This window comes from Nannospalax galili, unplaced genomic scaffold (genome assembly GCF_000622305.1).
Source record: "Nannospalax galili isolate Female #2095 unplaced genomic scaffold, S.galili_v1.0 scaffold1076, whole genome shotgun sequence".
In the NCBI taxonomy this organism is placed as follows: Eukaryota; Metazoa; Chordata; class Mammalia; order Rodentia; family Spalacidae; genus Nannospalax; species Nannospalax galili.
Window position 1 is genome coordinate 128,999 of NW_008338348.1, and position 13,545 is coordinate 142,543.

General features: G+C 49.3%; 1 protein-coding gene across 1 annotated transcript in view; it reads left to right on the top strand.

The window, feature by feature from the left end:
• The window catches only part of Slc2a9 (solute carrier family 2 member 9), a gene marked incomplete at its 5' end in the record, with an annotated part of 138,865 nt that extends 126,396 nt beyond the window's left edge, over window positions 1-12,469 (top strand). The window contains 1 exon segment of the mRNA XM_017798145.1: window positions 10,967-12,469. Within this exon segment, the coding sequence (XP_017653634.1) occupies window positions 10,967-11,332 (366 nt within the window).
• Between the last annotated feature and the right edge of the window lie 1,076 nt (window positions 12,470-13,545).

The window sequence follows — 13,545 nt, forward strand, 5'->3', positions numbered from 1 at the left end:
TCCTCCTTGTCCTCCTTCTCCTCCTCCTCCTCCTCCTCCTCCTCCTCCCCCTCCTCCTCCTCTTCCTCCTCCTCCTCCTCCTCTCCTTCCTTTGTTCCTGTGAAGTTCTTAGGGATTTGAACTATAAGTGATCCAGCTTTGCTGAACTATGATAATGTAATAAACAGGAGCAGCCCACAGCAATGGCTTAATGATGCTGTTTCCTCCTTCCGAATATAAACTGGAAGGAGGTGGTCTGTATGTGTGCAGGTGTGTATCTGTATATGGGTGCACATGCACATGTGGGTGCCTATGTGTGGAAGTCAGAGGACAACCTCAAGCACTACCCAGGCTGTGTTTGAGACAAAGTCTCTTACTGGCCTGAAGTTTGCCAAGTAGACAAGCCCCAGGACCCTCCTGTTCTGGCCTCCCCAGCATGTGGATTACAGATGCATCACCATGCCTGGCTTTTTAAAAAACATTGTATTTATTATTTTTAGTTTTGTGTATGAGTGTATTGCCTGCATGTATGTGAGTGCACCCGTGTCGTGCAATGCCACAGACGTCAGAAGAGGGCTTCGGATTCCCCTGGAACTGGAGTTAAGGACAGTTCAAAGATGCCATGTGGGTGCTAGGAATTGAACCCAGATCCTGTGCAAGAGCAGTCATTGCTCTTAACCGCTGAGCCATCTCTCCAGCCCACACCTGGCTTTTTAAGTGGGTCCTGGGGATGAACTCCATCCTCATGCCTGTGTGGCTAGCATTTTACTGACAGAGCTCTCTCCCTTGCCCCCTACATAATTTTTTTGCATACCTAAATTTGAATCTTCTTTGTGTCCAGTTTGTTTTTTTAAATATTTTATTATTTTTTATGTGTATGAGTTCATTACCTACATGTATGTAAGTACACCCAAGCATGCAATGCCTGCAGAGGTCAGAAGAAGGCATCACATCCCCTGGAACTAGACTTATGGACAGCTGTTAGCCACCATCTAAGTGTTGAGAATTGAACCTGGGTCCTCTGAGCCGTTCTCCAACCCCCTCAGTTTGGTTTTCTGACATGCACCTTCCTGATGCCAGAGGGCCTGTTTAAACCAGTCCTCTTGGGAAATGGGGTCCCTAGGAGGTAGGGCATCCCCAGGACTTTCAGGAGGCAGTGAAGGTCAGTTATTGGAGAACCTCAACCACAGCAGCATACCCTGCTGGGAAGACTCAGGAACCACTGTCAGGTGGCTACATTTGGTATTTTATGAAATGTCAGTCACATGACCTATGCCACACCTAGCAGCCAGTGATGCTCTGTTTCCTTTCAGGACAGGAAGGGACTTGCCAAGTTCATAGCTGGGCTCAGGGGTTGCCACAGGCAATGACCAGCGTGCTGGGATGCAGACTTATAGTCCTGCTAACAGACCCACTTGTGGGAGAGGCGCTCCTCGCTGGAGGAGTCAGGGTGAGTGGTTCTTTGCTGTCAGTCTTCTCGATGACAGCCAAGAGCTGTGGGTTGGTCAGCTCAGTGCCCTGGACAGAAATTCACTGTCCATTCTAGAGCCTAGAAGTCTGAAGCTAAGGCTGGCTTGCCAGAGGCCTCTCTGCTTTGCACATAGGTGGTGTCCTCTCCCTGTGTCTTCACTTGCTTAGCCCAGTTGGTACCTGGGTCCTGACCTCCTCTTCCTACAAGGATACCAGACGTATGGAATGAGGGCCCCACTAAATGATGACACTCTGACACAATCCTTGAAAGCCTGGCTCCAAATACAGTTATACTCTGGTCCTGGGGGCCAGGCTTCAGTGTGTGACTTTAGGGAGAACGTAATTCAGCCTGTAAAGTGCTCCTGCCCCTGTTCAGCCATCCTTATGGTCCCCGTCTGTAACAAATGTTTTCCTATTCCCTCCAAAGGCCCCCTGAGGAGCCTGGTTTCTTGTACCTGAGTCAATGTGTCTATGGGCCCAAAGCTAGGCCTGTGTTATCTTTCACCTGTTGGCAGAGTCCCTCTGGGAAGGTTGAAGCCCTCCCTTGCATGTGTGATCTGTGTTCAGCCTTTCCCTCATCATACCTTTATTATACCTGTAAAGACTGTTCTCAGTGGAGAGAAACAGGACTCCAGAGTTGGCTGCTTTGGTGCAGGGTGACAGACAGTTCCATCTGCTCAGGTTGAAAGGACAAGAGAGATCCATTGGCCCAGTTCTGGGAGACAGATGGTTCTAATTGATGGCTAGGGGAACTAGTGTCCTCTGAGTTTTAAAACTTAATTTAAGAGTCAGTCTATTTGTTCAGGTGATTATAATGGCATAATAATAAATGCCACATGTCCCTGTCCTCAGCCCCAGGCTGCCTTGCCTGTGGGTCTGTCCTGGGATCAGCATCCACATTGCTTGTGCCTTTGGTTATAAAGGCCAGGCAGCTCTGTCTCTATCTGACATGAACACCCTTATTTTTGGAGGTGGGGGGTGGGAGAAAATTGCATGCAAATGTATGCCTGCTTGATTCCACTGGAGTCATAAAATTCTGTTTCCACTCAATAAAATGGGGAAGGAAGAAAGGAAATGATTCTTTTCAGCTTGAAAAAATATTGGGTCATATCGGACATGCTCTGCCAAAGTGAGGGAGAAGCTAGCACAGAGTTAGGGTGCTAGGATGGAAAAGCTAAGTGAATCCAGGCGGTGTGTGTTGTGTCCAGAGGGAGAAAGAAAGTACTGTGCTTGACCTGGAGGTGGAGCACTGGGCATGGCTATCCTGCCCTCAATGTCAGAAAAGAGTGGCAACAGCTCTCAGGGGCCAGGGCAGTTTGGGGCTGAGGAGGGAAGCAGCATCTTGGGGGTGGGGGCCACTTGCAGTGCTCTGAGCAAACACAGTCCCACCAGGGCTCAGAGACCTGGGGGTGATTTCCCAGGGGAGGGAAAGAGACCAATGTCACATTCTCCAAGGTTCTGATGGCAGGCTTTAGGACTGCTCAGGAGAACTCTGGGAAGTGACTGTGTGCTTTCAAGACACAACCTATTTCCTGCTTTACCCGTCTGTTTGGTCACCTAGCAGGGGGATCTGGGCAGCTGCTTACTCTTGTAAAGGAATCCAAAATGTACTGACAAGCGGGAGATGGACATGAGGAAAGTGGTGCTGTGTGGGTGGGGTGGGGGATGGAAGGATCAGCACCTGGCAAACAGCAAGGGGGGGTTTCTAGGGTGTGAGGGGTGTTCTGTCTCTATAGGGTGTGGGTTACACAAATATGCAGTTTTGTCCAAAGTCAATGAGCTATATACCCTTTTAAATTTTTTAATATCGTATTTATTATTTTATGTATATGAGTGTATTGCCTGCATGTGTGTAAGTGCACCTGTGTCACGCAATGCCCAAAGAGGGCAGAAGAGAGCATCAGGTTCCCCTGGAACTAGAGTTCTGGGTGGTTGTTATCCACCATGTGGGTGGTAGGAATTGAACCTGGGTCCATTGTAAGAGTAGCCAGTGCTTTTAACCACTGAGCCATCTCTCCAGCCCCATACCCTTGAGATCTGTGTAAATTCTACCTTGGCTGTGTGTGTGTGTGTGTGTGTGTGTGTGTGTGTGTAGGTCAATGATATTGAATGTCTTCCTCAATAGCTTTCCAACTTTCTTTTTGAAACGGGGTCCCCTGCTTTTATCCAAAACTCACAAATTTAGCTAGGCTGGCTGGCCAGTGAACCCCAGAGACCCTGTCTCTGCCCCCCCAAGCCCTGGAATTACAGGTGTATACCACCACCCTTGACTTTTTATGGGGGTTCTGGAGATCTAAACTTAGGTCCCCATGCTTGGGCAGCAAGCACTTAACTGGCTGAGCCACCTCCCAGCCCCTCTACCTTGGGTTTTAAAACTTGTATGTTTTTCAGTGACCGTTACAGAGCCCAGGCATCCGCCCTGGCTCAGACAGAAAAGGTGAAAGACGGAGCTGGTCTGCGGGCAGGATGGAGGTCAGAACTTCAACAGCAGTTGGCGGGGTAGGAGACAGAGAAAGAGGGAAGCGCTGATGCAGAGGCTCCGTGTCCCAACAAGCATGGCAGGGGTCCACAGGCAGGACAGTAGCTGGGGAGGCACAGAGACCAGGCAGTGTGGGGAAAGCCAAAGATAGATCCCCCTGCTAGGTGAGCTAAGGAAGGGTCCTCATCCAGTGAGCAGCAGGAATCAGCAGTTTGAACAGGGCTCCAGTGACCTGCATATGCTTCCAAGATCCATTTGACTGCCCCGCATAGAACAGACTGAGGAGAGGCCGTGTGGGCACAGACGGGGCCACCATAGAGAAGGCAAAGGGGGATTGGGAAACTCTGGCCCTCAGCTTATTTTTGAGTAGATATTTTGGGGATACAACCACAACCATGCATTTCCTTCATGTGCCATGGTTTGGTTACTTTCCTGCCATTAGAACAGGGTCACGTGGGCCCAACAGAGACTGCGTTTGTCAGGTTTTTCACTTGATGACAAAAAAACCCATATGTGTTTAAAAGAGAATCTTTGTTTGGGCTCATGGTTTCCAAGGTTTCAGTTCACAGTCGGCTGATACGCATGTGTGTTTGGGCCTGTGGTGAGGTAGAATGTCATAGTGGAAAGATGTGCAGTGGACAGAACTGCTCACCTCATAGCAGCCAGAGAGAGAGAGAGAGACAGAGACAGAGAGATAGAGAGAGAAGCAGAGAGAGACAGAGAGACAGAGACAGAGAGAGACAGAGAGATAGAGAGATAGAGAAACAGAGAGAGACAGAGAGACAGAGACAGAGAGACAGAGATAGAGAAACAGAGAGACAGAGAGACAGACAGAGACAGAGACAGAGAGATAGAGAAACAGAGAGAAAGAGAGATAGAGAAACAGAGAGAGACAGAGACAGAGACAGAGAGATAGAGAAACGGAGACAGAGAGACAGACAGAGACAGAGACAGATAGAGAAACAGAGACAGAGAGAGACAGAGACAGAGAGACAGAGAGACAGAGATAGAGAAACAGAGAGAGAGAAAGAGAGATAGAGAAACAGAGAGAGACAGAGACAGAGAGACAGAGAGACAGAGAGATAGAGAAACAGAGAGACAGAGACAGAGAGACAGAGAGATAGAGAAACAGACAGAGAGAGAGACAGAGAGACAGATAGGTAGAGAAACAGAGAGACAGAGACAGAGAGACAGACAGAGAGACAGAGAGACAGAGATGGGGGCTGTCTGCACTACAGGCTCCTCCTTCTCCCCTTTCTGTTCCGTGCAGGACTCAGTCTGTAGGACGGTGCTGTCCACATATTCAGGGCAGCTCTTTCCCCCTTAGTTCACCCTTTCTACAAAGATCTCAGGGACCTACATGGTAGTATGTCTCACTGATCTCTTAGAAGTCTGTCAATCCCTTCAAGTTGAAAATTAAGATAGATTAGTCCTCACAGAGACCACAGGGCCCTTTTCAGAAAACATTTGCCATACCATTTTCTTTTTAAAATATTTTTTTATTTTTTATTTTTATTGTGTGTGTATGAATGTATTGCCTGCATGTGTGTAAGTACACCCATGTTGTGCAATGCCCACAGAGGTCAGAAGAAGGCATTCGATCCCCTAGAACTGGAGTTACAGACGTTTGTTAGCTACACATGGGTGCGGGGAATAGAACCTGGCTCCTCTGCAAGAGCAGCCAGTGCTCTTAACCACTGAGCCATCTTTCCAGCCCCACCACACCATTTCCTAGACTTCCAGAGTGGAGATGCTGACCTGAGGGAAGTCTTGGCTGGGATCTAGCAGAGCTACTGAGGGTGGCTTCCAGGTTTCCAGGTGGCTGATCCTGTCCCTAGTCACCCTCGCCTGACTCAATACAAACGGAGAGAGACTGGGGGAGAGGGAGAAGTCAATACTTCCCCAGCACTAGCTGCCAAATACAGGAAATGCCAGAAACTTCTGAAAGTAAATAGTCTACACCAGAAGCTGTGAGGTGTTCCTGAGACTCCAGAGAGTGAGGTGTGTCACCAGGGTACAGAGAGCTCACAGCTGAGGGGTCCCCACCACATAAGCAGCAGACCCTGACTTGGAGGTCTGTACTCTGGACACTGTCATGGAGGACAGGCCTGCCTGAACCGAGGGTCAAGGATGGAGAGGGGTTTCCTAAGTGTGGACACATGTGGGAGAGCAGTTTCTGATGTACAGATGTGTATTTCTGGTAACTTCTTTCCGAACATATAGACATCAAGGCAGGAACAAGTCACTCCAACTTAGAGCACCTTTTTGCTTCTGATAAACGAATTGAATGGTTACTTCTGAACTGAACACAGAATTTCATTAGCTTATAATTTTGCTACCTCCAGAGTGCAATGGGTTTTTGTGCCTACATATTCAGGCAGTGTCATGCCCCTCCCCTGAGCCCACCCAACCACCTCATCTACAAAGTAACCCATGGGTCTGTTCTGGGGGAGCCGGAGTCTGCGTTCCAACGTGTGTATCGTTGCTCTTCTCCTGGCTCTAGGAAGCATTTGCCCCTTGTGTAGTTCTGATTCACAGGAATAGGAAAAAAGCTGAGAGTTTTTCTTTAATACCAAGGACCTTTTCCTAAAAGTAGCATGTTACCAAAATTGCCTTATATTTTTAGCATAATTTGATATTGTATTGTATTGTGAGAACAAATTTTCCTCTCTGAATCAGAGACTCGAACATTTTCATGACCATTTCTAATAACATAAAAGATATTTTGCAGAAGTGATGTAACTATGGCTAACAGCTCCTCTGTGAGGGGGAGTAGAGAGGGGTATTGCTCTTTCCTGGGTGGGAAAACCAGGCATCTACCACCCCAAGAAAGCTTCCACTGAAGCCATTAGATTCATGGGCTGGTTTTCACTGCTGCACAGCCCAGTGTTACCCTTAACCACCTCATCTGCAAAACCACGCCCACACCACAGGTGAAGGTGAGCATGGCCGGTCAGCAGCGCCAGCACAGGAAGAAACTCTAAAAGCAGTTTCTCTTATTATTGACTTTGTTGGGTCTTATCCCAGCCCAAGCCAGGGTCCAACAAAGGTCAAGGCAGCTTTGGGAAGAGCATGGGGCTGTTTCAGCCTAGCTCTGCCCTTCTAGCCGTGTGAGCTGAGCAGATATCATGACCTTAACAAAGTGAGGGTGGGGGAAGGAGCCACTGTGCACCTCCCTTTGGCTATCAGACCACTGATGCAAAAGACCCCAGAGAACCTCATGATGGGGAAAGGGCTGAAGATGGTACCAGAGGGGAGACTTGTCTCTGGGAAGGAGACCTCACACAGTTCTGAAACTTGTCAGACCAACTTGCGGGAGGAGCTGGAGCCAAGACAGTGAGGTCGATGAGGGGCAGGAGCACAGCTTTACTGCGTGGTAGTGTGACCTCAGCCTCACGTCAGAACCTCAGAGATGGACTTGGGGATCACTGGACAGCAGTATTCGTTTCTCTTCCCAGTGCGGCCATACTGAATATGTCTCCTTTCTCTTTTCATCATTGCATGTGTCTCTCATTGGCCTGTTGAGGATGGTGGCCAAGCCTAGCTTATTGGGCCCAAGGTCTGACCCCAACATTTCTAGTAATAACCTGACTCACCTGTGAAGAGAGGCTAACAGGCCTGGCCATGGCCCCAGAGATCTGATACCATAACCGGGTAGCATGATGCTCATTTCAAGGAGCTCTCTCCATCCTCTTCCTCCCCAACCTGGCCTCTAACACCTCCTCCCAGTGCTCCTGAGGAGCCGGTGTCCACAGATTGGGACTGTGGTTCCAGATGCCTGGGTAGGGTAGGAGAGGTGGAGAGCGTGTGTCTGCCAAACCTCTGTACATCCTCTAGGGCAGCTCCCTTTGGGGAGGAGGGCTCTCCTAGCTGTTCCTGCTATGACCACAAAATGCCACGGGCTGGGATATCTCTATATTTGTCATGGTTCTGAACACTTAGAAGTCCAAGATAAAGGCATCAGTGAATCTGTTGGGGGCTGCTCTCTGCTTCCAAGATGATGCCCCTTGATGCCTCCTCACATGGAGAAAGGCAGAAGGGAGAGAGGGATCTGCCTAGTTCCCTCCAGCCCTGTATGAGTTCCCTAACCCACCATGAGGGCTCTCCCCTTGTGACTTAATCTCTTCCTAAAGGCCTCACCTTTCAGCACTATCACATTGGGGGTTCAGTTCCAACACATGGGTTTGGGGGACACATTTATACTACACCAGAGACCAGCTTCACTTTTTATCTGGGAGCCCAGGGGTAAACTCCATGCCCAATGAGCAGAGCCTCTCACCCTAGTTAGCCTGCTCCTCGGCCCCTGAGAGTCTAGAGGGAAGGGACAAGTGTGCTTTCCTCTGATGCTGCAACAGCTGTGGGTTGGCTGAATTCTATGAAACTTAGAAGAATCCAAGTGGCTCCAGGAGATCCTTTGGGGAAGGAAGACAAGCTAATGGCAGTCCTGTAGGTGGTAGAGGTCCCCTTAGCTCCACAACTGGCCTGGGATGGAGCAGCGATCTTCAGTGTACCCAGGAATTCAGTAAACAGCCACTGAGGATGCACTGTGTATCCACCACTCCCTGCGTGTGGGGATGCAAGGAAATATCAGTGGCTGCCCTCGAGTAGATTACGCCCAGTGGGGAAAGAGTTAATACACAAGCAACTCTGCACCATAGTGCCGCACAATGTGTATGCTTCGGAGAGCAAGGGATGGGAGGGGTCCTCTCGAAAGAGCAGAGAGACTCTCACTGTGGAAGTGATCTTTAAGCTAAGATAATGAAAGTAAGAAAATGGAATGCACAGAGTGTCCAAACATTGTCCCAGGAAGACAGATGACTTGGGCAAAGATCCTGGACTTGTGTGGTTGGTGGCCATGGGGGTCCCAGGAGGACGTTGACTTCACTAGGAATGGCTCTGGACATCTGTGTGGATTTTGAACAGAAAAGTGGAAGGGTCTGCCCTTTGCCTAACAGGATCGTGATGGCTTCTCTCCTGAGAATAATCTTAGAGCACAAGGTGAGATGCAGGGAACTCAGAGATTTTAGGAATCCGAGCAAGGCATGATGGTGGCTTGCACCAACGTGGTAGCCATGATAGCACAGAAAAGGAAACGTGCTCAGACACAGCCTGTATCTCAAGGTGGAGTCAACATGACTTCCTGATGAACTGGATGTGAGCGGAGGGGGACAGAGAAAGTCTCCGGGCTTTAGTGTCTTGGTTGGCCTGTCTTCTGAGAGATGGAGACCAGAGCAGCAGGTGGCAAGGCGCCACCATCCACCAGATAGCATAGGTGCTGGGGTCAGCCTGAAACCAGGAGTACAGACCGTGAGTCAGAGTCATCTCGTTCCATCACAAAACAGCAGGAGGCTGAACATCACCACATTTCAGATAAGGAAACCGATGCCCTGTGGCTTGAAATTCTGTCCTAAATGGTTTGTCTTACACATTGGCACAGCCTGTAAGTGATGGTGCCAGAATCTAAAGCCATCCTTTCTGACAGCAGAACTCCTCTTCCTGACTCATAAGCTTTCTGTGGACAAGTAGATGTCCCGCTCTGAGAGCAGGGCACCCTTCAGCACATTCGGCAACTTAAAGGGGTGTTTCATTTGCTCTACCACAACCCTGCATGCCCCACTGTTACCTGTATTTTACAACCACCAAGGTACCAAGTCTCAGAGTCTGTCGTGAGGATCTTGGATGTACAAATACCAAGCTTTTAAAGCACCATGTGGCTCCAAAAACATGGTTTTCCATCAAAGAGTAAGTGGTATTGACTAAATCCCTGACATTAGTTCTTGGGAGGTGCCACTCAGACATTGTCACCTTGTCTTTGATCCATAGCTGTTTGCTGTATGAAAGAGTCACAGACCTAGCAACTGTAACCAGGAAGTCTTTGGGGCAGTAAAAGGAAAATAGGGTCTCATGGATCCCAAGCTGGTCTAGAACGCCCTGTATAGCCAAGAATAACCTTGAACTTCTGATCCTCGTACCTCCACTCCTGAGTCCTGGGATTACAGGAGTGTGACAGCAAAGCACGTTTATGTGGTGCTAAGAGCCTCACTACCCACTGAGCTACAGCTCCAGTCCACAGGAAACTCTGTGTATGTGTGTATGTTATGTGTGTAGTATCTATGTGTGTGATGTGTGCCCATGTGTTCACAAAGGCCAGAGGACCTCTGGTGTCCCACTCCATCACTCTCCACCCCATACCCTTGAGACAAGGTCTCTCACGAACCTAAAGCTAGGCCAGCAGTCAGCAGGCCCCAGCAATCCCCTTCCCGCTGCTTAACAGTGCAGGAACAACAGGCACATATACAGCTATGCCCAGCCTTTCACATGGGTGATGAGGATTCAAAGTAAGGTCCTCATGCTTGTGAGCGAGCACTCTTACCCACTGAGCCATCTCTCCAATCCAGGAAGCCTTTACTGAGAAAACCTTTCCTGCAAGCCACGCACCTCTCCAGATGCCACAGAGGCGCCTGGAATCTTCAGGATGCCCAGGGATCCCTGAGGTCTAATCAGGACACAGGAAGCAATGACTGCCTCCAGCTTCTCCATTTTCCTGGTCTTTCTGCAGCAAGCTGTCTCAGAGTACAGCAGTGGGTTAGATCTTTTGCATATTGGGAAAAGAACATTTTCTCCTGACTGATTTTGGTCCATATTTTTCTTAGAAACCAGGGTGCTTCTCTCCTTCCCCAGTTGCCATGTGCACACTGTGGAAGTGGGCGGAGACCTGCTGAGTGCCGAATAAACGTGAGATAATATTCAGCAAGCATCAGTTTGTGTTCATGCTGAGAAATTTTTAAATGCCTCATTCGAGACAAATACAAGACAGTAAGGACAGATTCTTCCCTCATCTTGACCAGGGTGAGGAACTGATTTATTCCCACTGGCTCATGTAGAGCTTGACCGGTGCCTCCTGCAGGTGCCGTCGCTGCTGTGGGGACCACTGGCATACGAGTGGGGCCCGTGGAGGCACGCCTCCAGCGTGACCTGACAGCCTGCTAGCTAGTTTGCTGGATCCTTACCGCTGCTTTTGTCTCCACCCCTCCACAGAAAAGCCTGGACACCTACTGCTTCCTCGTCTTTGCCACAATATGCGCCGCAGGTGCCATCTACTTTTATTTTGTCCTGCCAGAGACCAAGAACAGAACCCATGCAGAAATCAGCCAGGCATTTGCCAAGAGGAGCAAGGCTTACCCCACAGGGCAGAAGGCTGACTCTGCGGCGGCTGAGGAGACAGCAAATACCGTGTGATCTGAGTCAGACCCCTGCTCTATGCTGGACAGCCATGGCCAAAACAGGATTGTCTATGTGACCTCACCCCAGCCACCCAAGGCTTTCCAGACACTTGGAAGACATCAGCTGACTGAGGCCACTCGAATCTCTCCTGATGAAGGCTTGAGGAAGAAGTCAGTGTGAATCAGACCTCCCAGTGTGTCTTCACAGCTCCCCCTCCCAAACTCCCCAGGAAGCTGACAGGTTGTCCCCTAGGTTTAGTACCCTTACCATTCTGTGCAGACCAACTTCTCTGACTGAACTCACACTTTTGAAATGAAGTTGGCAAAAGGAGATCATGTTGCCTTCTCAAAAGAAAACTGTCTCATCTGATGGAGGATTCACTGGACTGGGAACAGCAGCCCGAGGCTTAACCTAGCTATGCTGGGGGTCACAGCCCCACCTTGCCTTCTGCCTACAGCCTCAGAGTCCTGGACCTTGGTCCTACATGGAAGCTTTTCAAGTTCCATGGGAAGATTCTTTATACCCCCCAACCACTGCTCATTGCCAGTCTCCCCTGTGGACCTCATGCTTAGGACAGCCTCATACCCACCAGGCACACTGCAGGTCCTGCCTTGTCCAGCCATGTCCCTGGGACTCAAGGCTGCCAGGTCTGGGACTATCTTTCATTCAGACTGTTACACAGATCAAAAAGATCAGTGTGTAATACAAGAAAGAACTTTCTGGTAAGTAGGGAGTAGAGACTGCAAGTTGAACTCTGAACACTAAGAATGACTCTGATACAATACCTAGACTTGATGGGAAACAACAGTGGAAATGACTGATCGATCGATCAATTGATTGATTGATTGATTGATTGATCGACTGACTGATTGATCATGCCTGCTCTGAGTACAGGACTGAGAGATCAGCTTTGTGTTTGAAAAGTCAAGAAGAGAGTCACCCTCTGAGATGATGAGCCACCTTGAAAGATGCTCCTGTCACTCAGTGCTCAGGTGAAGGCTGAGTTCACCTGTCTCCACTGAGATTAAGGGAGTCTGAGTCCGTTTTAGAGGAAGCATTTGAGTGGATGTTTGAGTTGGAGCAACTTGAATTCTGCCACTGTCATGCCTGACATGCGGTTTAACTGACTCCTTTCTGCCTCCAAATGAAGGGAAGATGAAAATTTCATAAGCAAACGATAGGCACCTAAATTCACACCAGTGTGTTTGAGTCTCCAGTGCTGTGCTAGATGGCTTCACTTGTTACCTGGACACACCTGGGTAGAGGGAGCCTCAACGGAGGAACTTCCTCCATTGGATTAGTCTGTGGCCATGTCTGTGGGACATCTTCTTGATTGTTGAGTGATGTGGGAGGGCCCAGCCCACTGTGGGTGGTGCCACCCCTGGGCAGGTGGTCTTGTAGAAGAAAGCAGGCTGAGCACAGACTAGGGGAACAAGCCAGTAAGAAGCATTCCTCCATGGTCTGTGCTCCAGCGCCGGCCTCCAGGTTCTTGTCCTGACTCCCCTCAGTGATGAGCTGTGACCTGGGAGATGTAAGAGAAAATAAATCCTTTCCTCCACAAGTTGGTTTTGGCCAGTTTTATCACAGCAACAGAAAGCAACTAGGACAGATGTGTTAGAAGGAATGGAACAGAGAGAGAAGTCTCTGGACCAGGAAAAACCACTGGCCCCTCCAGTTTTCCTTGACTTATGCGGACAAAGGCAATCTTAACTAAATCCTGCGTGTTACTTTCCCTCCCTGCTGAACACTCTCCATGGGACCTCTCCTTGGGTGCATTGCCAGCCCAGGACACCACCTTCCAGCATTGGTTTGAACAGTGTCAATGTGACGAGAAAGGGACATTGGGTATGACACGTATCTGACACAAAAGGAGCCAAATAAGTTGTAAAATACAGGGCTGGAGACATGGCTCAGCAGTTAGGAACACTTGCTGCACTTGCAGAGGACCCAAGTTCAGTTCCCAGCACCCACATTAGGTGGCTCACAACCCCCTGTAACTCTAGCTCCATGGGATCTGTTGCCCTCTTCTGGCCCTGTGGGCGCTGCATGCACACGGTGTACATAGGTATTCTCAGGTACAGAAGCACAAAATAATCTTCTTAAAAGTTCTAAAATAGAAATCTTAGCCTGAATGTTGTGATTCACTGGGAGACTTAAATATTCAGTCAATGATATTTTATCAGTTAATAAATGTTCCGCCCTGGCTGGGTGACGGGGGCATCAATCACAAGCAAGACACTGTCCCTGCCCGCACAGGTTCACATCCCCCCACACATGTTCATATCCACCGGGGAAGATGGCAGTAAAGACACAAGTGGGGAGGTACATCAGTTCGGGGTGGGGGTGTCGGTGATGTGGGAACAGTTGGGGTGACAGGTGAGGAAGAAGAAGAT